This window comes from Myotis myotis, unplaced genomic scaffold (genome assembly GCF_014108235.1).
Source record: "Myotis myotis isolate mMyoMyo1 unplaced genomic scaffold, mMyoMyo1.p scaffold_m19_p_2, whole genome shotgun sequence".
Lineage (NCBI taxonomy): Eukaryota > Metazoa > Chordata > Mammalia > Chiroptera > Vespertilionidae > Myotis > Myotis myotis.
This window is the reverse complement of record NW_023416324.1, coordinates 158,322,931-158,350,107: the sequence shown is the minus strand read 5'-3', so window position 1 is coordinate 158,350,107 and position 27,177 is coordinate 158,322,931. Positions and strand designations below refer to the sequence as shown.

Below are 27,177 nucleotides of genomic sequence, written 5' to 3'. Positions count from 1 at the left end.
ACCAGAAATCTTAGGTTTCCATTTTTGTGTAACAAGGAGAAAAGCATAGGGTCAAGAAATTGAGTTTTAGAACGCTCAAAGTTGGTGCCTTTATTTGTTCTCTCAAGATATACTCATTAAGTTTCTACCCTATGCCAAGCTCTAGTCTCGCCTCTTGGGTATATAGCAATGAACCAGAGAGAAGCAGGCAGCTATCAAGGGTGGAATGAGTTTTGCCTTCATAAAGCTTACATTCTAGTGTGAATTTTCTCCAAATTATGTTGTACCAGCCTAGGAATGAGCAAATAGATTAATGAACTACATAAAATCCAAAAATACACTCAAGTGGAATTTCAGATAGTTTCTGTTCTATCTGTCCATGACTAATTATCTCAGGAATTTTTATGACAGCCATGTGCATTTGTTCTTATTTCACCAGTAACCTCATCTAACTTAAAAAATTTAGTTAGATTCCCATCTACACCATTCAGAAAAATAACTTAACATATGTACTGGAGATATAAATAAATAAGTTAAATGAAAATACAACAAAACCACAAAAATAGGAGAATATATATTTAGGTCTTTGGATAGGGAGCATGACACCAATGGCAGGAGCCATAAAGGAAAAGATTATTATGCTTGACTACATAAAAATTATAAAACTGATAAATACCACTTCAAGGAAAATTCATTTTACAAAGTACCAGATGAGTGCATAAAGACATGTACCAGGGTACATTAATATTCATTACCGCATTACTGATTATAGCATACACTCTGAATGACTTCCAGTAGAGGAGATGTTTAAATATACAGCCCCCTTCTCACCCTCAATGGATGCCTGTAACCACAGGTGCACCAAACCATACATATACTATATTTTTTTCCTATGTACATATACTAATGATGAAGTTTACCAGTATAAATTAAGCACAGTAAAAGATTACTAACAATAACTAATAATATAGAACAATTATAACAAACTAATAAAAGTTATGTGAATGTGGTCTCTCTCTCAAAATACCTTATTGTACAGTAGTCACCTTTTTACTTCAAGAAAGCACTTGACAGCTTCTCTTTGACATATCCAAATTGTCCAGCATTACTACTCTTGCACTTTGGGGCCATTATTTAGTAAAATAAGGGTTACTTGAATACAAGCACTGCAATACCAGAACAGTCCTATGTCATCACCAAGAAGGCTTCTAAGTGACTAGTTGGCAGAAAGACTTTGGAGACACTGGACAAAGGGATGATTCACATCCAGGGCAGAAGGGAGTGAGATGGTACAAGATTTCATCTATTTCATACTATTTAGAATGGTCTGCAACTTAAAAATAATGAATTGTTTATTTCTGGAATTTTTCATTTAATATTTCTGGGCCTCTGTTACCGCGGGTAATTGAAACTGCAGAAAGTAAAACCATGGATAAAGGGGGGACTGCTGTATTTTGATTCACTCTGATAGAGGAAGCATAGCTTAATGTTGCCATTGAAAAGAATGAGGTATCTATACCTACATTCTTGGAAAGTTGTATGCCTGCTATGTGCTGGAAGATGTGCTGGACTTTCTTTAAAATAGTTCCGGAAAATTTGTTTTTTTAAATGATTCATATTTTACCTAATAAGGAATGATTTGGGATGCATGTATTATGGCCAGCTCTTCAATATAAGGATGGACAAGTGTGGTGAATAATAGCTAAAAAAGTGATTTAGAATAGATGATTTGGGTATGTTTTGTGTTTTTTACTGTTTTATATGGGAGGGAATATTATAAACATTGTAATTAAAACCGTAGACTTTGGAGTCAGACTGATTTGAATTTGAATGCATGCTGGTGGAACCATGACAAGTTTCTTAAGTTCTTCAAGCTTTATTTTTCTTATCTGTAAAATGGAGATGATTATGGCTTACAGTCTTGTTATGAGGATTAAGTAGGGTATGCATATAAAATATGGTACTTTTTTAAGAGTGATATCTTTCAGAAACTGTGAGAGATAATAAATGCTTCTTGTTTTAAGCTGCTAGTTTTACAGCAATTTGTTATGCAGCAATAGATACTAATACAGATGCCTTTCTTGTCTTTCACACAGAATGTTCTTAGAAAGCTGAATGGAACTGCCCTAGCTGGTGTGACCTCATTTGTTTAGTCATTGTCCCGGGCACTTAGAGGCTGCCAGTTAGATTCCAGGTCAGGCAGGGGTTGGTGTTTTGCTCTCACATCGAAGTTTCTCTTTCTCCCTCTGCCTTTTTCCTCTCTCTAAAAATCAGTTTTAAAAAAATTAAAAAGCAAAAACACTGGATGAAACTAGTTTTGCTCATCTAAATCTAATTTTGCTCATATAAATAGTAGCCCTCTGTATTATCTTCTCTTTTGTGTTATTTGTTCATTGAGTTTGTCTTGAAGTTCTTTCAACATCAATACACATAGACTTCCTTCATTCTTTGATTTGATGCACAGCATTCTATGCCATGGATATATTATGGATTATTTAAACACTAAAGGCCCGGTGCATGAATTCGTGCGTGGGTGGGGTCCCTCGGCCTGGCTGGTGATTGAGGCCTATGGGGGGAGCCAGCCAGCGGGGGGGGGGGGGGGGGGGGGGGGGACTGTGGGAGGTTGACTGTGAGAGCACACTGACCACCATGGGGCAGCTTCCGCATTGAGCGTCTACCCCTTGGTGGTCAGTGTGCATAAAAAAAAAAAAAGAAGTGATATCTTTGAGCTTTGAATGCTTTAAATTATTTTTATAAAGAAAAGCTTTAGCAACAAATTGAATTGGAATGTGGATTTAAAACAGTGTTTAAGACAATTGATTTCATTCAGTCTGTTTTTATAAACAAGCTTTGATTATTTTATAATTAAACAGCATTTCTGAGTTGTGTGTTGGGGATCTCCAAGACTAATCCCAGGTTCAATAATTTGATAGGAGGGCTCACAGTTCTCAGGATATCACCGTATTCATGACTATGATTTACTTATTTGAAATATTTTCTTATTGATTTCAGAGAGGAGAGGAGAGGGGGAGACATATAGAAACATCAATGATGAGAGAGAATCAATTGGCTGCCTCCTGCATGCCCCCTACTGGGGATTGATCCCGCAACCCGGGCATGTGCTCCGACTGGGAATCCAACTGTGACCTCCTGATTCATAGGTCGGCGCTGAGCCATGCCGGCTGGGTTGTGACTTATTATAGTGATGAAAAGATACAAAACAAAATCAAAAGAAAAAGGCCCATGGGACAAGATCTAGAGCAGTGATGGCAAACCTATGACACACATGCCAGAGGTGACACGCAAACTCATTTTTTTTGGTTGATTTTTCTTTGTTAAATGGCATTTAAATATATAAAATATCAGAAATATAAATCTTTGTTTTACTATGGTTGCAAATATCAAAAAATTTCTATATGTGACACGGCACCAGAGTTAAGTTAGGGTTTTTCAAAATGCTGACACGCCGAGCTCAAAAGGTTCGCCATCACTGATCTAGAGGAAAACAAGTACAAACTTCCAAAAGTCCTCTCCCAGTAGAGTCACATAGGACATTCTTAATTTCTCCTGCAATGAGTTTTGACAACATATTGAAGTGTTGTCTATTAGGTTAGCTCACTAGAGATTCAGTGACCAGAGTCTTTATTGGAGGATAGTTGTGTAGACAATCTCTGTTACCATGTACCAGATTCCAAATTTCAGGTAAGAAAGTAGGCATTCAGCATAAATCACATGGTTTAGGCACAGTGAGTCATTCTTATTAGGGAATGGTAGAAACCTAAAATCCAAGTTCTAGACACCAGCCGAGGACCAGCCTTGTAAGGAGACCTTTGAAAAAATAGCAGTCTTGGGCCTATGTTAGCTCTTTTATGCATACGCGATTTTTCTTTTATGATAAAGGAAAATTAATTCCTATCCTAGGATTGTTGTTCAGATTAGAAAAAGTGAATGTGAAGCCCCAGACACAGTTCCTGACTATTAGTGAGTACACAATAAATAATACCTACTCTAGCTGTTACAGTAAAGTATAGGGGTCTCTTCTCTCTTTTAGAGGTACACTACTTAGGAAAACCAGAGATTTCTATAAGGGAGAAATGAAAAACAAAATAAAATCTACCTTTCATTTCCCAAACAAAGCAAGTAACGTTAAGTTTTCATTTATATTGAAACTATATTTCAAAACTTTAGGGAGTAAATATTTTAGGGTATTTGACCTTTCTTTTCCTGATTCTGTTAAAATACAGGTGATATGAGAAATGAAGCCAAGTACAGACCCAAGGATTTTATCTCTAGCTGCTGAAGTTGCAAAAAGTCCTGAGCAGAATGTCCCTGTTATACTGTTGAAGTTAAAAGGTAAGAAAATCTTTTTGTGATTGGCTAACACTGTTTAAGGAATAAAACAATTCCATCATGGGTACAATTTTAGTATTTGTTTCTACAGTAAAATCTCACTATAATGGACTAATTCCAGCAAGGGGGTGTCTGTTAAAGCCCAAAGTCTATTATAGTATAAAGTAGGTTTTCCAAATGCATATGTTAAAAAATTGACAAATTAGTTTACCTGTTTTACTTATATAGACATGTTTGTGTAATTAAGCATGTATGAAAAGTTTAATTTCATAGAAAAGTTTTCTGTATGTATTACTATAATTTTAAATTTATACTGAATAGGTCTAATAAATGTGTGCATTCACCAGTCACCACGAGTAAACAAAATGCACACAGCTGGGCTGTGGCTTAGCGCACGTTTGAACATTGGCCGGCATCCCTTAAACCTGCTGCAGAGCCTTAACTGGTTTGGCTCAGTGGATAGAGTGTTGGCCAGCAGACTGAAACGTCCCAGGTTCAATTCCAGTCAAGGGTATGTACCTTGGTTGCGGGCACATCCCCAATAGGAGGTGTGCAGGAAGCAGCTGATGGATGTTTCTCTCTCATTGATGTTTCTAACTCTCTCTTCTCTGTAAAAAAAAAAAAATCAATAAAAAACAAACAAGAAATACTGCAGAAAGTCACTCCATGCAACAACAGAACCAATTACCACTAGCGATGGGGTGTGATCACATGCTAATCATTCGAGGAACATTAATGAACAGTGAATCTTGGATTTAAATATGTAGACTATAATTGTAGATATGTACTATTTATTTATGTTTGCAAAATTACTAGTATTTTTTCCAATATATGGCCTATTTGCTAAAATTTATTAAAAATAACTGAACTCATAATAAAAAATAACTTGTTAATTTAATTATAAGCAAATCTTCGTTAAAACCATTTTAAAATTAACAGGGTGTTAATTTTCACATATGACATAAGGACTGGAAATTTTGTCCATTAAGTCCAAAGCTCGGCCCTACCCAGTCTGGCTCAGTGAATAGCACGCTGGCCTGCAGACTGAAGGGTCCCAAGTTCAATTCCAGTCAAGGGCATGGACCTCAAATTGCAGGCTTGATCCTGGGCTCTGCTCGGGGCTCATCTGGGAGGCAACCAATTGATGTCTCTCTCTCATACTGATGTTTCTATCTCTTGTGTCTCTCCCCCTCCATTCCACTCTCTCTAAAAATCAATGAAAAAATATCCTCAGGTGAGGATTAACAAAAAACAAACAAAAAATCCCAAGTCCATTAAATCGAGATCCTTAAAATAAAGGGTTCACAGTAATTTGTTCATAGAAACCTTAACATCATGATAAAGCAGTGCTTTCTCTTTTAAATTATTTTTAGTTACTATTCAACCTATAAAAAATAGTTTTTGAATTTATTAAGTAAAAGTAAGTATATCTTATTTTCTTTTGCCTTAGAAATAATAAACAACACACCTTTAGGAAGCTCAGAGTTGAAGAAAATCAAACAGGATATATATTGTTATGACCTCATTCGATATTGCCTCTTGGTGCTCAGTCAAGATTGTTCTCGAATCCAGGGTGGTTGGACTACAATTTCCCAGCTTACACAGATATTAAGGTAAAATGAAGCAATAAGTCTGTGTTCTTGGGAAATATATTGTTAGATTCTTATTTTCAACATTTGCTCCTTTTTATTCATTTGCCTAACAAGCATTGGCAGCCTCCTATTGTAGGTATGGTTGTACTTTTCTTTCACACTGTATGTTGTTTTTCATCACAAATCCTATCTAATAAAAGAGAAACATGGTAATTAGCGTACGACCACTACCCTTCCCATTGGCTAATCAGGGCGATATGCAAATTAACTGCCAGCCAAGATGGCGGCCAGAAGCCAGGCAGCTGGAAGCAAACATGAGGCTTGCTTGCTTCAGTGACGGAGGAAACCAACGTTCCCCACCTGCCGCTGCCAGCCTCTGAGCTGCAACTCTAAGCAACTATGTTACAAATATAGAAGCTAAACAAAACCCCAGAAACCTACTTTAGTCGCAGGGCTTCAGCCAGCAGGATCGCAACATTGTTTCAAATGCAGAAGGTAAATAAAGGCCAGAAACCTGCTTTCAGCAGCGGAGGCCTAAGAGCTGGAACCTCAGAGCTAAAGCTGGCCCAGAATAAAGAAAAAAAGGAGCGGTTGGGAGCTTCAGTCACCCGCCAGCCCAAAAACAGCCCTCAGCCCCTCACCCAGACTGGCCAGGCACCCCAGTGGGGACCCCCACCCTGAAGAGTGTGTGACCAGCTGCAAACAGCCATCATCCCCTCACCCAGGCTGGCCAGGCACCCCAGTGGGGACCCCCACCCTGATCCAGGACACCCTTCAGGGCAAACCATCCGGCCCCCAACCGTGCACCTGGCCTCTATCCTATATAGTAAAAGGGTAATATGCCTCCTGGCACCGGGATCAGTGTGACAGGGGGCAGTGCCCAAACCCCCTGATTGCCCTGCGGCTCTGTGTGTGACGGGACGGGGCCACAACCTCCCTATCTGCCCTGCTCTGTTTGTGACAGGGGAAGGCGCCCCAACCCCCTGATCAGCCCTGCTCTGTGCCTGATAGGGGGGAGCTCCCCAACCCCCTGATCGCCCTGCGGCTCTGTGCGTGACGGGGCAGGTCCCCAACCCCCTGATGGGCCCTGCTCTGTGCGTGACGGGGGGAGCTCCCCAACCCCCTGATCCACCCTGCTCTGTGCGTGACATGGTACAGAGCCCAAACCCCCCTGATGGGCCCTGCTCTGTGAGTGACGGGGCAGCGCCCCAACCCCCTGATTGGCCCTGCTCTGTGCGTGACAGGGTGGTGCCGCAACCTGCCCATCGACCCTGCCTTGAGTGTGACGGGGCAGTGCCCCAACCCCCCAATCAGCCCTACCCTGAGCGTGACTGAGGATGGCATCGCAACCTCCTGATCCGCCCTGCTCTGTGCATGACAGGGGCGGCGCCCCAACTCCCCAATCGGCCCTGCTCTGAGCCCGACCAGCGGCTGCACCTAGGGATTGGGCCTGCCCTCTGCCACCAGGGAGCAGGCCTAAGCCAGCAGGTCGTTATCTCCTGAGGGGTCCCAGACTGTGAGAGGGCACAGGCCGGGCTGAGGGACCCCCCCTTCCCCCCCGAGTGCACAAATTTTTGTGCACCAGGCCTCTAGTATATATATATATATATATGTGAATATTTCACTGTCTAAAATTTTGCTCCATAAGCTCTATGAAGATCGTGATAATGTCTTTTGCTCACCATTGAATTCCAAGTGCCAGTAGACTCTTTATTGACTGAGAATTATAGGAAGAAATGAAACTATTAAGTCACTGGCTCTATACTGGAAAAACTTACCATAGAGATGGGTGTCACAGTCATGTGAATTTATTGTACAAGGCAGAATGAAATAGGTGCTGAAATGAAAGGCATAAGCAAAGGTAGTATAGGAGAACAGAAACTATTCATTTCACTTTGTGTTGATTTAGCTATCTCAACTGTGTATTTCATTAGGTAATCCCAATCCTGTCAATATTTAGAAGCAGCATTTACTGGTCTACTGCCATGCTAAAAATTTAGAGAAAAGAGATCAAAATCTTTTATTTTGAAAGAGTTGATAAAATAAACCAGATGTTCTCAGTGTCTAAGCCACCTCCAAATTAACTAACTGAATGTGTGCTTTACTAAGTGAATTTAGCTTTTGAAACTGCTTCCTCCTACTTTGTTATTAGGTGAAAGATAGAATCAACCTATACTTTTAAAAAAACAAAACAGCGGTATACTTAGTACTTTTTTTATACTTTGATTTTCAAGATTATTTACATAAGTAAATAAAGCTCTATGTCTTTGTTTTGATTAGATATGTAAGCTCATGAAAATATTGGTTGATCTGTGCTCTCTTGAGTGGAATCCAATGTTTGTGAACATATAAAAAACACTAGAGGCTCGGTGCACGAAATTTGTGCACCGGCAGCGGGGGGGGGCCGGGTGGGAGGTGGGGGAGGTGTCCTTCAGCCCACCCTGCACACTCTCACAATCCGGGACTGCTGGCTCCCAACCACCTGCCTTCCATGATTGCCCCTAATCGCTTCTACCTGCCAGCCTGATCACCCCCTAACCACTCCCCTGCCAGCCTGATCAACACCTAACTGCTCCCCTGCCAGCCCGAAAGTCCCCAGCTGCCCTTCCCTGCCAGCCCAGTTGCCCCTAACTGCCCTCCCCTGCAGGCCTGGTCCCCCCCAACTGCCCTCCCTGTCGGCCATTTTGTGGTAGCCATCTTTTAACCACATGGGGGTGGCCATCTTGTGTGAGGGTGTGGCAGTCAATTTGCATATTACCTCTTTATTATATAGGATGATTTTATTTGTTAATGTTCTCTGTAAAAATAGGTATTCTTAAATAAGTAACTTTAGGAGCCAAACAGAAACTGATACATATGAGCATTAGTCTATTGACTTTAGGACTTGATGTGCAAACACAAAAACAAAACAGATACATTGAGCATTAGCCAGTTAAGTTTTTAGCATAATCTGTCTGTAGTCACTATTGCTCATCAGTGTCTGCATATGTTGTGGAAAAGCCTCAGATAGCAATATTTATTCATGACACGTATAGAGACCATGCTTGAGTTTCCTCTTCTGATGTAAGGAATATGCAGTCAAATATTTTGCAGCTTTTAGGAAATTAGCTCTGTTAGAAAGTTGAATTGGTTTAAAATTAGAGTGCTTGATTTTCTTATCTGTCCCTTGCAGACTAATCTCACCCTGGGTATTTTTTCAGCTATTTGATGTCTAAAATGTATCCGTTAACACAAATGATATTAACAAATTAGACTATCAAGGTATCCTATTACTTTTAGAATGTTTGTAGTCCATTCACTGAAAACTTACCTCATTTCTCTTTAATGTGAGTCAAGTGCATTTTGTTTCCTGAACAGTTGACAAATAGGGTTTTAGGACACATGAGTCCTGGCTCTAAGTATAGGCAAAGCCCGCATGACTTTTCTAGAAAGTTGTTAAATAATTTTCCAGCAAAAGTTCTTTATTGGCTTGACAATTAAAGGAAGATACTAAAAATTCTTATTAAGGCACAGTGTCTATAGAAGCTTTAGCATTCAATTGAAATTTATAATTAACCCAACCTGAGTCACAAACTTGTGCTCTTATTTCAGCCATTGCTGTGTGGGCTTAGAGCCAGGAGAAGATGCAGAGGAATTTTACAATGAATTACTTCCATCAGCTGCAGAAAATTTTCTGATTTTGGGAAGGCAATTGCAAACATGTTTCATCAACGCAGCTAAGGTATATGTGTTTATTTGTGCTTTGTGTTTTGTAGCCAAAACAGTTAAATTCTTGAAAAGATGTCCCACGTTATTTTTCAAATGTACAATATTGGGCTGAATGTACAATTAGAATAGTAAATTCAAATATTTTTTAAGTAACAGTCAAAAAAAATGTCTACATTAAAAAAGTTTTAAATGCTGGCTGAAGCATACTGTTTGACTTTTTGAAGGATCTGCCTTACTATGCAACTTTGAATAGCACCTGTAGACATTTATTTCCATAGCAGTTTCCTAAAACATATCTTCTACTTAAAAAACAGTAGAGGAAAGTGTTGTTCTCTAGCCCCAAGGCTTTTCTCAATAACTCCAATGGTGAAGCAAAATAAAAGTGAACCTTCTATTAGATCTTTCAAATCTTCTCTAGTCAAAATATTTCAACCTTAACATAGGGTCATATCAATCCAACAAGTATTTCTTGGATGAATTGTACTAGATGCTATATGTACTTTTTTTCTGACCCATGGAATTAAGAATTTGGAATTAAGCCCTGGCCCAGGTGGTTGGAGCATTTTCCTGTACACCAAAAGGTCTTGGGTTTGATCCCCAGTCGGGGTATGTACGGGAGACAACTGATCGATGATTCTCTCTCACATCAATGTTTCTGTCTCTCTCTAACATCAATAAAAAAAGGATATCCTTGGGTGAGGATTAAAATAATAATAATAAAAGAATTTAGAATTAATTTTTTTAATATTTTTTTTATTGATTAAGATATTACATATGTGTCCTTATCCCCATGTTATCCCCTACTCCCCCACCCCCACCCCCCCGCTCATGCCCTCATCCCCCCATTGTCCGTGTCCATTGGTTAGGCCTATATGCTTGCATATAAGTCCTTTAGTTGATCTTTCCCCCTTACCCCCACCCTCCGCTACCTTCCCTCCAAGGCCCAACAGTCCAATCAATGCCTTTCCATCTCTGGATCAGTCCTTGTTCATCAGTTTATGTTGTTCATTATATTCCACACATGAGTGAGATCATGCGGTATTTATCCTTCTCTGACTGGCTTATTTCACTTAGCATAATGCTCTCCAGTTCCATCCATGCTGTGGCAAATGGTAAGAGTTCCTTTTTCTTCTTCCTCTTCTTAAAGAATACCTTTCAGCATTTCATATAATGCTGGTTTGGTGGTGATGAACTCCTTTAGCTTTTTCTTATCTGTGAAGCTCTTTATCTGACCTTCAAATCTGAATGATAGCTTTGCTGGATAAAGTAATCTTGGTAGTAGGTTCTTGGCATTCATCACTTTGAATATTTCTTGCCACTCTCTTCTGGCCTGCATGGTTTCTGTTGAGAAATCAGCTGACAGTCGTATGGGTACTCCCTTGTAGGTAACTGTCTGTCTTTCTCTTGCTGCTTTTAAGATTCTCTCTTTGTCTTTTGCTCTTGGCATTTTAATTATGATGTGTCTTGGTGTGGTCCTCTTTGGATTCCTTTAGTTTGGGGTTCTCTGTGCTTCCTGGACTTGGAAGTCTATTTCTTTCACCAGGTAGGGAAAGTTTTCTGTCATTATTTCTTCAAATAGATTTTCAATATCTTGCCCTCTCTCTTCTTCTGGCACCCCTATAATTCTGATGTTGGTATGCTTGAAGTTGTCCCAGAGGCTCCTTACACTATCTTCATATTTTTGGATTCTTTTTTCTTTTTGCTTCTTCGGTTGGGTATTTTTTGTTTCTTCGTATTTCAAATCTTTGACTTGATTCTTGGGATCTTCTTGTCTGCTGTTGGATCTCTGTATATTATTCTTTATTTCAGTCAGTGTATGCTTAATTTCTAGTTGGTCTTTTTTCATATCCTCCAAGGTCTCACTTAATTTATCGGCGGTTTCCATAAAATTCTTGAAAAACCTTATAAACGTGGTTTTGAACTATATCCAGTCGTTTGCTTTCCTCCATTTCTGTCATTTGTGACCTGTTTCTTTGTCTCCACATTTTTTATGCTTCCCTGTGTTGGTAGAGTGGCTTTCTGTGCTAGGTGTCCTGTAGGGCCCAGTGGCTCAGCCTCCCCAGTTACCTGAGGTGGACACTCTTGGTGCACCCCCTTGTGGGCTTTGTGCACAGTCTTGTTGTAGTTAAGCCTTGATTTTTATAGGTATCACTGGGAGGAATTGACCTCCAGGCCAATTGGCAGTGAGAATCAGCTGTGTCTGCAGTGGGAGAACTTCTGTGCTGAAGACACCCTTCTGGGGCAAGACTTGCTTCAGTGGGGCTTTGGTGCTCACTGAGTCTTCCTCCTGAGTGTGTCCCTTATGGATCTGAGGAGTTGTAATCTGGATGGTCCCACTCTGACCACTGGGTACACTGGCTCTTGGGTCTCTAAGGAGGTGCTAATTTAGTCTCTGCCTGAGGTTACCCAGCAGGAGCTATGAAAATATCTGCAGATTCCCCTTCCTTTTTTGGAGTTAGGAGGTGCCCAGATGAGGCCCAGCTGTGAAGCAATGCAAGCTGCTGTGGGGCCTTGGGCCTTCTCTTGGAAGTTCTGGGTCTGTCTGGCCCAGCTGTAATTTGTTAGGTAATTTTCAGGTTGCAAAGGGCCAGGGCATTCATATGCAAAAGCCTCTGCCGCAGCCTGGGTGGGGCGGGGTCTCAAGGAATCAACAGTGCAGAGCAAGCAGCTATGGCTGATCCTTGTCCCTGACCTAAGGGGCCACGCGTCTCGGTGTCCCGGTAATTTCATTGCTGCAAGCACCTCTGAGGGAAAGCTGCCCTCAAGTTCCAAGTTCTGCCTGCTGCCAGACAGTCCAGTTTCTCCCCGTATGAGTCCTGGGTCCCCAGAGACTTCCCGGAACCGGAGTTCAGAGCAGTCGGGAGCTTGTGACTCCCTCCTGATTCAAAAAGACCGCTGCGTCCTCAGGTACCAGCCCCTTTCCGCGCGCGCTCGAGCCTCTGTACCTTTGCACTTTACTTCCACAGCTCCTGAGTCTCAGAGTGCTTTTCTCTTTCCTTTTAGTTGTAGAATTTCCACTCAGCCAGCCTTCCTGTAGTTCTGGATGATGTCCGTTTTGTCTTTTTGTTGTATTTTTGAAGTTGTTGTAGGAGGCAGCAATTTCGGTGTTTACCTATGCCGCCATCTTGGTTTCTCACTCTAGAATTAATTTTAATAAATTTAGGAGTATATTGCTTAATTTCCAAATATTTGAGGATTTTCTTGATGTTTTATAACTGTTATCCATTTCTTAATTCGGACATGGTCAGATAACATACACTGTACATTTAAAGCCTTTGAAATGTTTTCAGACTTGTTTTATAGCCTCCATATGTTTTTATCTTGGTGAGTATTTCTTTGTAAGCAGTCCTTGCTTTGCACATTGTTATCTCAATTGAAACACACATATCAGAGCCATGTAAAAGTTTAAATATGCACAAGTTTCATTTAACATGATACCATGCGAAAGCAAGCACTCCCTGCATACCTGAATATGAATTCTGCAGTAGTTTGTGTAATGTTTCATTAGTGTCAATTACATCAGTTTGGTTGTAGAATATATAAGGAATCATAGGTCTATAATGCTGTAACTCCTTTATGTTGGAAGAGCTCTTAGTTATATGAACATTTGAGTCTACTGCTACATTAGAGATTGAGCAGATATACAACTTTTGTGAATTACAAAGCTATATAAGTCATCATGAGATATTAAGTTTTATTTGAGGTGCTTTGAGAATATAAGGAATAGATACAGTCTTGTACTTCAAAAAAAAACTCAGGCTAGTAAAATAGTCAAGCTCTTTAGATATTTCTTTTAGAAAACCTAAGACAAATATATTATTAATTTAAAAAACAAGAAATAAAAAGTTATATAAGTGAAATTGAATGACATGGACAGCATATTGTGGTTTGAGTGTAAGACTCATTGTTGGCATAGAATTTAACTTAGTAGTGGAGAATATGCCTTCTTTGTAATAGGTTACAAATTCCACTTGTAGAATTTCCACTGCCATTTTTGAGGGATGCTAGCACTAAATCAGTATTTGCAAATTTGCTAGATTTCATTTTATTCATGTCAATTAAAGTGGCATGAACTATGGACATTTTGTTGGACTTGATTTCTTTTTCTGGCTATGCCACAGACTAATTCTTATGTCTTATCTAATCTAGAATAATTTTCACACTGTATTCCAAAAAAGAAGAAGCTAGGAAAATTGTCATTTATCTATTGACTTAACATTTGCTAATTGTAAGAGTCGTTTTTAGATATTGAGTGTATAGTGGAGAGCTAAATAACATGGTCTCTACCCTCATGGAGTCAAAGAATAGATGCTGCAACTGAAATACACTATTAATAATGCTTTACATGCTGACACCTACATTTGCATATTGTGATTTTCAGCGTTGGGTGTATAACCAAGTCATCCATCTAACTTTGTAAAAATACAATGTCCAGACTTTACCTTTGGAGATTTAGAATCACTGTGTTTGCACCAATGCCTGTGCATGGTATATTTAAAAAGCTCCAGAGGTGTTGAGAAATCCTAGTGTAACCACTTCCAGTTTTTATACTACTTTCATTGTCTTATTTAATCTTAGGGTAGCAACCATGTCTAGTAAGTAGAGTAGCCTATAAGCTACTTTTTTTTATAAACTAAAAAAGTAAAGGCTTCAAGATGACATACCTCATGAATAACTTAGATCCAGACACCAGGTCCCCTAACTCCTCAGAAATCAATTCATTCTCTCTCTCTCTCTCTCTCTCTCTCTCTCTCTCTCTCTCTCTCTCTCTCTCTCTTTCTCTCTCATAAAGCAATTACAGAAAAGTAACTTGTTTTTTTTTTTGTTTGTGTGTGTGTTAAGGGTGAAGAAAAAGATGAATTACTACACTTTTTCCACATTGTGACTGATTCTCTCTTCTGGCTTGTGGGAGGCCATGTTCAACTTATCCAAAATGGTAAGAGAAAAGATATTTAATGTAACTGATAGTCATTATAAAGTCATATGCTAACAGTTGGGGTTTTTTTCTAAAAATACATACTTGGTTAACTATAAGCATAACCATAATTAAAAGAAACCATGTTGAAATAACCCCACATATAAGAAAATAAAAGTCCATTTGAACATTCCAGCTTTAAAGAGCCAACATTGACAATGTGAATATATTAAGGGGAAAATTGCTAAAATATAACTTTCTCCTTAGCTTTTTCTATTTAGCAAATCCAAGATAAGAATTAATAATAATTTTAATAATTTAGAGAGGAAATTTTTTTTTAAGTTTCAATGATTACAGTTGTATTTGAGATTTAGTATGAAAGAAATCCCTATGTATATAGACTATTTATGTAAGGGTAAGGTTTTATGTAATGACATTTTATTGAATTTTAAAGTTATTTTATAGGCTATTTCTACACTTACATTGAGAAATATAAATATATGTTAGTGTTATATTTTCTTATGACTGAGAAAGTAATCCTTAATTATAATTATGGGAGCATTTTTCTGTTTTGAAAGACAAATGGAACAATGTAGAAACATTTATTTTAGGAATTAAAATTTAAATTGAATTTTTATTTTTCTCTTAAGATTATTCATACAAATAATTTAAAGAGTCAAATAGTTCTGTAAGGATTATTAAACAGAAAATATCATCCCTGGTTCTCATGCTTCACTTCATGTCCCATTTTCCCAAGGCAATTACTTTCAGTTTATATAACTAACTAGAGGCCTGGTGCACAAAATTGCACAAAATTCGTACATGGGGTGAGGGGGACGGCGTCCCTCAGCCCAGCCTGCACCCTCTCGCAATTTGGGATTCCTCGGGTAGGGTCCCTAGGTCTGGCCATCGATCAGGGCCTATGGGGGCTTTCCTTCCCCTGGTTGCCAGCAGCTGGCCCTGCCTCTGCTTGCCATCTGTGCGGCACTGCCCCCCTCTCCCCTGCCACCAATCGCCTCCCTCTGCAGGCGACAGGTGTGGGGTGCGATCACTTGGATGGCCTGGGCCTCCCTCTGAAGGGCGATCGCTGGCTGGCCCTACACACCCACCACAGCATCACTGGCCAGTGGCCTGGGCCTCCCTCTGTGAGACAATCAATCATGGGGCTCCCAGATCGATCGCCCCACAGAGGGAGGCCCCGCCCACCTGCCACAGTGCTGCCAGTCCCGTGGCCTGGGCCTCCCTCTGCGGGGCCATCGATCGTGGGGCAATGGCAGGGCTCCTGACCAATCACATTGCACTCGCCTTGGCTGGCAGCATGGTCGTCCAGAAGGTCATCTGGATGTTATTCTGCTGTTTCATCATTTGGTTGATTTGCATAATATGCTTTTATTATTATAGATATTCTTGGTAGTTATATTTCTGTAGAGCTAAGGAATATGCTTAGAAAATTTCTTTTTTTGAAAACACATTATTTGTTTTCTATTATGGAACAAATACTATTATAAAGTTTCCAATTGAAAGAAATATTTTACAAAAAATATAAAGTACTTAGTTTCATTATAGTGGAATGTAAAACACCTCATAAAAAGAGAGATAGCAAGAGAGAGAATAGTTGCATAATTTAAAACATATGCCATATATCCTTTAAAAATAATAACTAACAAAAATGACAATATTCTTCAGATCATCTGTAGATTTAAAATATCAATAGAGTATATATTAAAACTAAATTAAGCAGTTGTGAAATCTATATGCAAAAAATAAGTGGGTACAAAATTGGAGTCTCCAATAACCTTTTCTCTCTAAAAAGAATCAGCTGCTTCGAGAAATGGCTGACTGCAGATCCAAAATAGAAAATACGCAAAGTAAACCTGAAATATCTGGAATACCAGATAGGAAAGGTGCAATCAAAATGTATTTGGGATTCTGTGAAAAGGACTCAGGAGCCAACATAAGGAGGCTTATATTAGTCAAAAATGGTAAATTTGAATGGTAATCAGAATAATAACTACAGTAGATTGAAACAGCAAATACTATGAGACTATTTTTAAAAATTGCCATTACAGTCCAATAGGGAATCAGTTCATTTTGGTAAATGGAGACTCCAGCATTTATCTTGCCTTTTCTTACATATTGATGAGAAATTTCTCTGTAAAAGTAATCTAACCAATAAGTGAAAAAGAAATAATGGAATAGCGCTATTTTGCAACCCTTGGTGGATTAGTAAATTTAGAAATTAATCATCCATCACTGTCAACATCTTAAAAGGATAATCATAGTGAATTCAAAGTTAATTAAAAAGTTAATAAAACATCTTTACGTAGGTAAAAATGAAATGTTTTACTTATCCCAGCTACTTAGAAGAACTTTTTTACTATGAAAGTAATGGAATATAAGAAGCCTTAGAAATATTTTATAGTAGTGGACCTGTTTTCTGAAGTTTTTAAACATTTAAAAAATTGGTTTCTAGTGAAATACTGAAATATTATCTACACTAATAAGAGAGAAACATGGTAATTGGCATACGACCACTACCCTTTTCATTGGCTAATCAGCGAGATATGCAAATTAACTGCCAGCCAAGATGGCGGCGGGCAGCCAGGCAGCTTGAAACTATCATGAGGCTTGGTTGCCTCAGTGACGGAGGAAACCAACGTTCCCCGTCTGCAGCTGCAGGCCTCTGAGCAGGGCAGTTTAAGAAACTCTGTAACAAATACTGCCGGACTTCAGCCAGCAGGTTCGCAACATTGTAAGCAAAGGCCAGAAACCTACTTTCAGCAGAGGCCTAAGAGCTGGAGCCAAGCCTCAAGCTAAAGCTGGCCCAGAATAAAACAAAAGAAAAAAGAAAAAAAGGAGCAGTTGGGAACTTCAGTCACCTCCAGCCTGAAAACAGCCCTCAGCCCCTCACCCAGACTGGCCAGGCACCCCAGTGGGGACCCCCACCCTGAAGGGTGTGTGACCAGCTGCAAACAGCCATCATCCCCTCACCCAGGCTGGCCAGGCACCCCAGTGGGGACCCCCACCCTGATCCACGACACCCTTCAGGGAAAACCAGCCGGCACCCAACCGTGCACCAGGCCTCTACCCTATATAGTAAAAGGGTAATATGCCTCCCAGCACCGGGATCAGCGGAGCCATGAGGCCTCCCGGCACCGGGATAAGCGTGACAGGGGGCAGCGCTCAAACCCCCTGATTGCCCTGCGGCTCTGTGTGTGACGGGGTGGGGCCACAACCTCCCTATCTGCCCTGCTCTGTTCGTGACAGGGGAAGGCGCCCCAACCCCCTGATCAGCCCTGCTCTGTGCCTGATAGGGGGGAGCTCCCCAAACCCCCCCACCCCCCACGGGCCCTGCTCTGTGTGTGACGGGGTAGAGCCATAACCTCCCCATCGGCCCTGCCCTGAGTGTGAGAGTGGCGGCGCCCCAACCCCCTGATCGGCCCTGCTCTGTGGGTGATAGAGAGCCGTGCCCCAACCCCCTGATGGGCCCTGCTCTGTGTGTGACAGGGCCAGCGCCCCAACCCCCTGATTGGCCCTGCTCTGTGTGTGACAGGGTACAGAGCCCCAACCCCCCTGATGGGCCCTGCTCTGTGACAGGGGGCAGTGCCCCAACCCCCTGATTGGCCCTGCTCTGTGCATGATCGAGGGTGGCGCCGCAACCTCCCCATCGACCCTGCCTTGAGTGTGACAGGGGACGGTGTCCCAACCCCCCAATCGGCCCTACCCTGATCGTGACTGAGGATGGCATCACAACCTCCCAATCTCCCTGCTCTGTGCATGACAGGGGGCGGCGCCCCAACCCCCCAATCGGCCCTGCTCTGAGCCCGACCAGCGGCTGCACCTAGGTATTGGGCCTGCCCTCTGCCACCCGGGAGCAGGCCTAAGCCAGCAGGTCGTTATCTCCCGAGGGGTCCCAGACTGCGAGAGGGCACAGGCCGGGCTGAGGCCCCCCCCCCTCCCCCCCGAGTGCACAAATTTTTGTGCACCGGGCCTCTAGTACTATATATAAATAGACATGAGGAACAGTAGTCAGCATGTGAAAGAAATCAAATATGTTCCTTCAGGAAAAAGGAGTAAGTTGTTTTGTAGAAACTAGGGGAGTGTTAACAGAACTTCCTTGCCATATACCTGATCCCACTTTAGTTACAATTCTGATTAGTTAGCAGAGAAGGGAATAGAAACTAACATTTAATCGGAAACCACCCTGTTCTTCAACATTCTACAGTAGCCTGTGAGACAACTGTTATTTCTAGTTTTACAGGTGAAGAAATGAATGTTCTGAGAGGTTAAACAATTTGCAGTAAGCATCCAATGCCAAGTCTTCATAACTGGCTGCTGAGAGCCTAAAAATTATTAACCAATAAAAGCAAATGTTTTGTACTTAATGATTTTTATTATTATTTAAAACAAAATGTTAGCAAACTTGATACATTTTATAACAGAATTAAATTTTTTAAGGATGTGATTATAGTTACCTGTGCCATTTCCATGTTCTCCCTTCATAAGAAATTTGATTTTATTTGCTGAAATTCACTATTAGAAAAGAGATTCAAATTTAGGATATATTTTATTTTTCATTTAAGGAGAGCTAAGATATTCTTAGCGTGGTATTGATGGTTGCTCTCTGACTATTTATAATAACTGTCCATAAAAATGGAATGACTTACTTGTAGTTTTTAAGCTGCGTATGTTAAAATCTTTATTTTTAGGTATACATAGATAGGAAGTTTAGCAGAAATAGTCATGCTTTGATTTGGTTTTGAAAGGACCAAATTGTATCAACATAGAATCTTTGTTTTAATTTTTCTTTTTTCCCTCTTACTTTAGTACTACAAAGTGATCATTTCTTGCACTTACTGCAAACTGATAATGTTCAAATAGGATCTACAGTCATGAATATGGTACAGAACATACTACAGATCAACAGGTGACTTGGTTTTACAAAATACTTATAATTTTTTATTTTTGATTAGCAGCATAACCAATTTTATTCCAATTTTACTGAAATCAATTGCAAATGGAGTGTACATGTCACTTATTACCATTGTCTATCAAAAAGAAAAGAATATAAAATAAGATACTGGAAATTTATTATTGAATTGATATCTTATCTGAGAGCTTAAGATTTTATACCAAATCTCACACTTAGTGAAGAAAAATTACTGTCATTTCTGAAGAAAAGTTTTGGTATCATAATAACCATTACACCTAGTATATGTATATATGTATGTACATGGCAAATGAGCATGTGAAAAGATGGTTAGCAACATTATTAATTAGGAAGATGTCACCACACACTTGTTAAGTGACTAAAATTTAAAACATTGACTTACCTAAGTGTTAGAGATATGGAAGAACTCATTCACTGTTGGTTGGAGTGGTAAAATATGCATTCACTTTGGAAAATGGTATGGCAGTTTTTTTAACAAACATACACATCTATATGATCTATCAGTCCACTGCCTAAGAAAAATGAAGCATATGTTCATACAAAGACTTGTACACAAATGTTCATAGCAGCTTTATCTGTAATAGCCAAAGACTAGAAACAACCCAAATGTCTACTATAGGTGAATAAACGTGTATCCATACAATTGATTACTATTCAGCAATAAACAAATGAACTTTTTATGCATGTGCTAACACAGATGAATATCAAAATAATTGTGCTGAGCGAAAAAAAAACAGGCCAAAATACATTCTGTATGTTTTCATTTGTATAAAATTCTAGAAAATGTAAACTAATTTTTAGTGACAAAATACATCAGTGATTGCACACCCCTAGAAAATCACATACTCCTGAATGAGGTGAGTTTAAAGACACCCAGTAATCCCCTTTAGAGTATTTCTAAGTTTCAGATCATTTTCATGACATCTGCAAGATAAGGTTGTTAGTGTAATGAAGGAAATACCAAAGTATAAAATTCCTTTTGTATTAAGTATATGATAATTGAATTCCTATAGCATTTTTGTCTTCATGTTTGGAGATAGGTGCCAGGGAGGGCAAAGAGAAAAGGACCACAGTGGAACATAGGGAAACTTTGGTTGGGGGGAGTTGATATGTTCATTAGGTAGATTGATAGATTGATTTTTATTTTTTTCCATTGATTTTAGAAAGGGGAGGGTGAGAGAGGATAGAGAGCGAGCCACATTGATTGGTTGCCTTTGGCATATGCTCCTACCCGGGTGGGGAACCTGCTACCCAGGTATGTGCCCTTGACCAAAATCGGACCCAGGACCTTTCGATTTGCAGGCTGATGCTTTAACCACTGAGCCATGCCAGCCACGGTCATGTTAATTATCTTGATTATTATGGTGGTGAAACAAGTCAAAATTTATCAAATTATACACTTTAAATATTTGCAGTTGTATATCAATTAAACATTAATGAAGCTGTTAAATCAGCAGGATTTGGTGACGTTTTGATATGGGACACAATAAAAGATGCATTCAGGTATGACACCAATATGACAAAGTTTTGGTGTCATATTGGGTAATTAGACAGTGCTATAACCTAAACAAAGAATATAAGGAGTTGGTGTGGGGAGACTGATGACAGATTCAGTATGAATTATGTTAAACACAAGATAGATATACTCATCAGGCAGTGAAATGAGTGTCCATGTAAAGACTTGTACAAAAAGTGTGTTTTTTATTTTCAAGATGTTTATTTTCTGTTAATTTCTTATTTGAATAAAGAATTGCCATTTATTCCTCAAGTTTATAAAAGTAAGAGAAAAATACTACATACTAATAAAACCATGTCTTTCTTTTAGCTATCATTGTATTTAAATATTGTATTCTAAGTACAAGATTTCAATATCATGTTATAATAACTAGCATAGATTCAGTTATTTTTAACTCATTCAGATTTCTTTTCCATTTAGTGGCATTTCATGTAGTCAGGGTGGCCAACTTGTTTTTCAGGGTTGTTTTTTCAATTACAGTTTACATTCAATATTCTGTATTAGTTTCAGATGTATAGCATAGCGGTTAGACAATAATGTACTTTACAGAGTGGTCCGCCCAATATTTCAAATACCTACCTGGCCCCATAGTTATTATGATATTATTGACTATATTTCCTATGTTGTACTTTACATCTCTGTGACTGTTTTGTAGCTGCCAATTTGTACTTCTTAATCCCTTCACCTTTTCTCCCAGTCCCCCGGACCTCCTTCCCTTTATCAACCGTCAGTCTGTATCTATGAGTCTCGTTCAATTTTGTTTATTATTTTGTTCTTTAGAGTCCACATATAAGCGAAATCATATGATATTTGTCTTTCTCTGGCTTGTTTCACTTAGCATAATACCTTCGAGTTTCATCCATGCTCTTGTAAAAGGTAGTATTTCATTCTTTTTTATGGCCGAGTAGTATTCCATTGTGTACCCAAATGTTTATAGCAGCTTTATTTGTAATGGCCAAAAACAAGACGACTCAAATGTCCGTTGACAGGTAAATAGATAAACTGTGACCTCTGGAAGAAATCTGGTACATTTATGAGTAATCAGCCTACAAATGATGTTGAAAGCATGAGAGAAGATAAATAAGCTCAGTGGGAAATATGAATAGAGTGAGAAAGGAAATTGGTTGAAAATAAAATCCTGGGGAATAACCTTTATACTGGGGAAGGAGATCCAATAAAGAAGACTGAGAAAGAATGGTCAGAAATCTCTGGGTGGAGCATGGAGGAGGAACCAGAAGAAAATTGTATCACAGAAGTTGAACTGGTAGAGAGTACCAGGTACAACCCTCACTTTTTCTACTGCACAGAAGTCATTTATGGTGTTATTGAATAAGAATCTTTTGCTTTCAGGTAAGCGTCATTGCCATTATCTTCTACAAAGCAATTTCTCCTTTTAAGAATTACAAAATATCCTAATTAATAGTGCGTAGATAGCCAAACAAAGGTGCACATCCCTAGAAAATCATATACTCCTTAGAGAGGTGAGTAAAAGGATCCCCAGTAATCCCTTTCGCCTTTTGACTATTTCTAAGTGTCAGATAATTTTTCAAGACATCAGTTCTGCAAGATTAGGTTTTTAATGAAATGAAATACCTAAAGAACAATAAAGTTCTTTCTATAGAAAGTGATAATTGAATTCCTATAGCATTTTTGTTTTCATGCATCACTAAGCTGCTTTTATAGCCTTGAAGCTTTTGAATCATCTGTTTAATATATTGCACATTTATCTTAACTCCACAAGTTGATTGTAAGTTTTTCTGAGGAGGGGCCTTTGGCCACTTTGTATTACCTATTTTTACCTAGCATGGTGCCTTATATATACAGTATGAATTCAGTAAATATTAATTGATTTATTGTGCTGCATTCTTGGGACTAAGGTATACATTTTTTTATATATATACATTTTTAAAAAATAGTTACCCTCTGCTCGGCTGGCGTGGCTCAGTGGTTGAGTGTCGACCTATGAACCAAGAAGTCACGGTTCGTTTCACGGTCAGGGCACATGCCTGGGTTGTGGGCTGGGTCCCCAGTGGGGGCATGCAGGAGTCAGCAGATCAATGATTCTCTCTCATCATTGATGTTTCTGTCTCTCCCTCTCTCTTTTTCTCTGATATATATATTGATATATATATATATATATATATATATATATTTTTTTTTTTTTTAATGGTTACTTTCTTGGGTCAGGCCACAGCCAGGCATCAAGTTGCTGAACATTTTATATTTAATTTGTTGTGATATCTATGTATCAATTAGTAATTGTACATTTTTATTTTTTGTTTATTCTATTAGTGGTGATTTACTCAGAATAGAAGCAAAAACCCTGCATTCAATTTTAGATGAAGTTATTTTCAAGCTTTTATCAACTCCTAGTCCAGTCCTAAGAAGTACTGCTACAAAGCTCCTACTGTTGATGGCAGAATCCCATCAGGAAATTTTGATTTTACTAAGACTAAGTGCCTGCTACAAAGGTAGTACATATGTTCTTTCTTTTCTTGATTTTTGAAAAAATAACATTGATGGTTTATGGAAAACAATTCCTGTGTTTTGAAAAAGTCTCTAACTGAAATGTGCAGATAAAACCCTATCACAACAGGTAACCAATTCAGGAAAAAGTCTTTATATAATCAAGCTATCTTCATGTCTTAACAGATAGCATATGGTACATTGTTGATGAATGGATATTTCATCATCATTTACAATGAATATTTACTTCCTTCTGACAAAAAGGTTGTGTATAGAATATACCATATAGTGATATAAAATTATGACCAAAAAGATTGGTGACCTTTTACCAACTTTACTGGAGAAAGTAAATCTGTGCCTGAGAGATTGACAGCCCTTTAGATATTTATATTAATTAACAATTACACTTCAACTCCCTCACTGTCTTTCCTCAAAAACAAAACATCTCCCTCCCTTTTAATCAAATGTGTATGTGAATAAAAAGTCAGAAAATTTAAGACGGAAAGGGCTCATTATATTACCCTTCCCAGATAGTAGCTTTCATTTAATTGAACATTTACTATGTGTCAAATACTACTCTACATTATATGCTTTAAAATATTTAATCCTCATAACCTTATGAGATATTTACTCTTATCCTTATTTGATAGCAATGGGAACAGAGACATGGAAAATTTATTCAGGATCACACAGTGTTGTTTTTTCAATTGCCCAATGAAGTTATATGTTAGTTTTGTTTTATTTCTTTGCTAGCCAGAGCCATTAATTTATTATTCTTATTCAACATGGTGCGGAAATGGGTTCTAGTTTATTAAATATACCTATTTATACAGGGTTATATTATATGTAAATTTTAAAATTTTAGAATACAATGTGATGGATTTAATACCAAAACTATTACAATGGCCTTTTATAATTCTTGATGGCACTTTAGTAACTTGTCTTGAACCAGACATTACTGTGAACATTGTAATTATCTTGTGTTAAAGGGACAGAGAGGGAGAGAAATTGCCAGTAATAAAACCCTCTAGTTGATTTTGTGCCAGGTGTATGTACATTTTTAAAATCTGTAATTTATATAGATTTCTTCTATAGAAATGCGACTGTTACAACAGTTCATTATAAAGGAATTTCACCTTCCTTTCTTTTCTGAATAGTAGAACTTACCCAGTTTCTTCAAAATATTTTACAATTATTAATATTGCTGAGAACATCATTCTTAAAGAGAATATAAATCATGAAAAGATCCATATAGTGGCTTCCCCAATTGTGCACTCCAAAGCCATTGTAGCTTACTTATTTATTTTGAATACATATGTTATAATACATCATTTCAACATGCCTTGGAAATTATACTTACTTTGTACCTCATACTACTACTATGTTTTATTTTGGATGAAAATGCAGTATTATACTGTTACAGCACTTCTATAATATTTGCTCAGGAAGCTATTGATTTGCCCCAAGTTATTTGTATTACTGTATACTGTATTACTTAATAATAACTTTAATAATGATAAATAGGTCAGCCAGCATGGCTCAGTGATTGAGTGTCGACCCATGAACCAGGAGGCCACGGTTCGATTCCTGGTCAGAGCACGTGCCGGTTGCAGGCTCAATCCCCAGTGGGGGTGGGGGCGTGCAGGAGGCAGCCAATCAATGATTCTCTCCCATCATTGATGTTTCTATCTGTCCCTCTCCTCTCTGAAATCAACAAAAATATACATACAGATATATATTTTTAAATAGGTAAAAAATAATAATGACAAATAGCCTGCTTAAATGTTTCCACTGGGTAGGTATTACAAAGTATGTATTCATTATCTTTTTTAAAATGTTTTAGTCTAAGGTATTTATGTTAAAACAGAAAATAAATTGTGTATCTCTACTCTTTGACTTACCACAATGATTCCAGTCCCCTTTTTTGATTAAAGAGATTGACTAGACATATTTTGCATCGGATCGTACAAGAACTGTTAGGACACAGAGCACATAATTCTTAGGACAGAGGCGTATCCTAAATATCTCAATCTAGAAGTCTTTGAGAGAAGGAAAAAGAAAAATCATGTGATTAATCTTGTGTTCATTTGTTTCTAGATTAGCCTTTTTAACCTTAAATTAATACTGATTAGATAACAAAATCATATCTTATTATTAATAGTTGTATCTTTGTTATTCCATTTCAGGACTCAGAAGTCTACTAAATAAACAAAAGCCGGGGACAGAGTTTCGTCATGAATTTAGACAGCTCATTAGCCTTTTAAGCCCGAAGGTCTATCAGGAAGTAGAAGAGCAGGTACTAAATTATAAAAATAATGTGCAATTATAAAAATTATTTGCTAACATTTCAATAAACACTTTAGTTTCAAAATATTGGAATGATAGCTTCTTAAATCTTTTTTTTTGCTCTCTCTCCCCCTTTTTTAAGTTATTTCTAAGATCCAGAGTAGCCATAGTTTGATGGGAAAAAGGGTTACTTATGGATTGATTTTAGTACCTTGAATTTTTGACTAAGCTGTCAAGCAAAGAAGTTAAAACGGTTAAATAAGCAGAACTATGAAATACTTGAAGCTCATCAGACTGTATCTTGAATACTTTCTATATATTGCCTAAGTGAGCCTAACATACCTCCTTTGGGAGGTCAGGTTTAATATTCTTAGGTCTTCCCTGTCATGGGCCTATGAAAATGTTGCCTCCTGCCCAACTTATTAATGCTTCCCCAGGGCTGATAATTTAAGAGGTAAACTTCTAAAAAAAAAAATCTTTTTTAGAGATGTCTCTAAATTCTGGCATTTAATTTCAGAAACTACATCAAGCAGCATGCTTGATTCAAGCTTATTGGAAGGGTTTCCAAACAAGGAAGAGATTAAAGAAGCTTCCGTCTGCTGTGATTACTTTGCAGAGGAATTTCAGGTAAAAAATTTTGGTAAGAGGAATGTTGACCTGAGAAGGCTACATGTATCTTATTAGAGTACAGCTGAGTGAAAACAGGATTTTTGGGTTTTGGGATTTTCTTCAATTTTCTAATCTGTTTCTTTTATTCTTACTTTTCATTGTTCTGTAAATTTCTGAGTTGCAGCACTGTAGTAACCAGATGTGCGTTCAAGCAAAGGACATAAAGTAAAACAAGAATATAATGTAACGGATACAGTCTTACTCACTTAAGAAGTGTTTGTGGGCCAAGTCTACAGAGGGAGCCAGTGATAGTCAATTACCTTTTCGAACCCTTAAAACCAAAAATTGCCATAATTGTTTATATGTAATTATGATTAGAACATGTGTGTGTATTTAAGTATGTTAACCTGATCTTCCTAAGGAAAAAGGGCATGAATAGATATGGTTATTGTGATATGACATAATCTGTCATCTCTATTTCAGGTGGACTAAAAATGAAATACTGAAGACATAGCCCAGTTTTTGATGTGACTAACCCATCCAGATTCTTAGAGGCAATAAAAGAGCACAAACACGCAGATTACTTAGCTCCCAGGTCATTTATGATACAGTTGAGCCTTCTCAGAGTGATTTCTCAGGCAGCCTAACTTAAATTTTAGTTTACTAAAGTGAAACTTGCATGTTCCAGAAGTCAATGTGTCTTTTTTTTAAAAAAAACTGAAACTATTCTTTGAATAACTGCAGCTGCATTTCTCAGTTTTAAAAATATTTTAAAATAGTGAACTAAAATTTAGCTTTAAGTTAG

At 38.4% G+C, this 27,177-nt stretch overlaps 1 protein-coding gene across 4 annotated transcripts in view; it reads left to right on the top strand.

The window, feature by feature from the left end:
* The window catches only part of IQCB1 (IQ motif containing B1), a 52,276-nt gene that overhangs the window by 1,618 nt on the left and 23,481 nt on the right, over window positions 1-27,177 (top strand). For 2 of the 4 annotated variants that reach the window (XM_036350207.1, XM_036350205.1), the window contains exons 3-10: window positions 4,224-4,332; window positions 5,780-5,942; window positions 9,513-9,642; window positions 14,472-14,565; window positions 19,372-19,471; window positions 23,304-23,482; window positions 25,664-25,773; window positions 26,281-26,390. In XM_036350207.1, coding sequence (XP_036206100.1) covers window positions 4,236-4,332; window positions 5,780-5,942; window positions 9,513-9,642; window positions 14,472-14,565; window positions 19,372-19,471; window positions 23,304-23,482; window positions 25,664-25,773; window positions 26,281-26,390 — 983 coding nt within the window. In that variant the 5' untranslated portion in view covers window positions 4,224-4,235. Of the gene's footprint in view, window positions 1-2,075; window positions 2,174-4,223; window positions 4,333-5,779; window positions 5,943-9,512; window positions 9,643-14,471; window positions 14,566-19,371; window positions 19,472-23,303; window positions 23,483-25,663; window positions 25,774-26,280; window positions 26,391-27,177 lie in introns of all 4 variants that reach the window. The other 2 variants (XM_036350206.1, XM_036350208.1) reach the window with 2 other exon arrangements.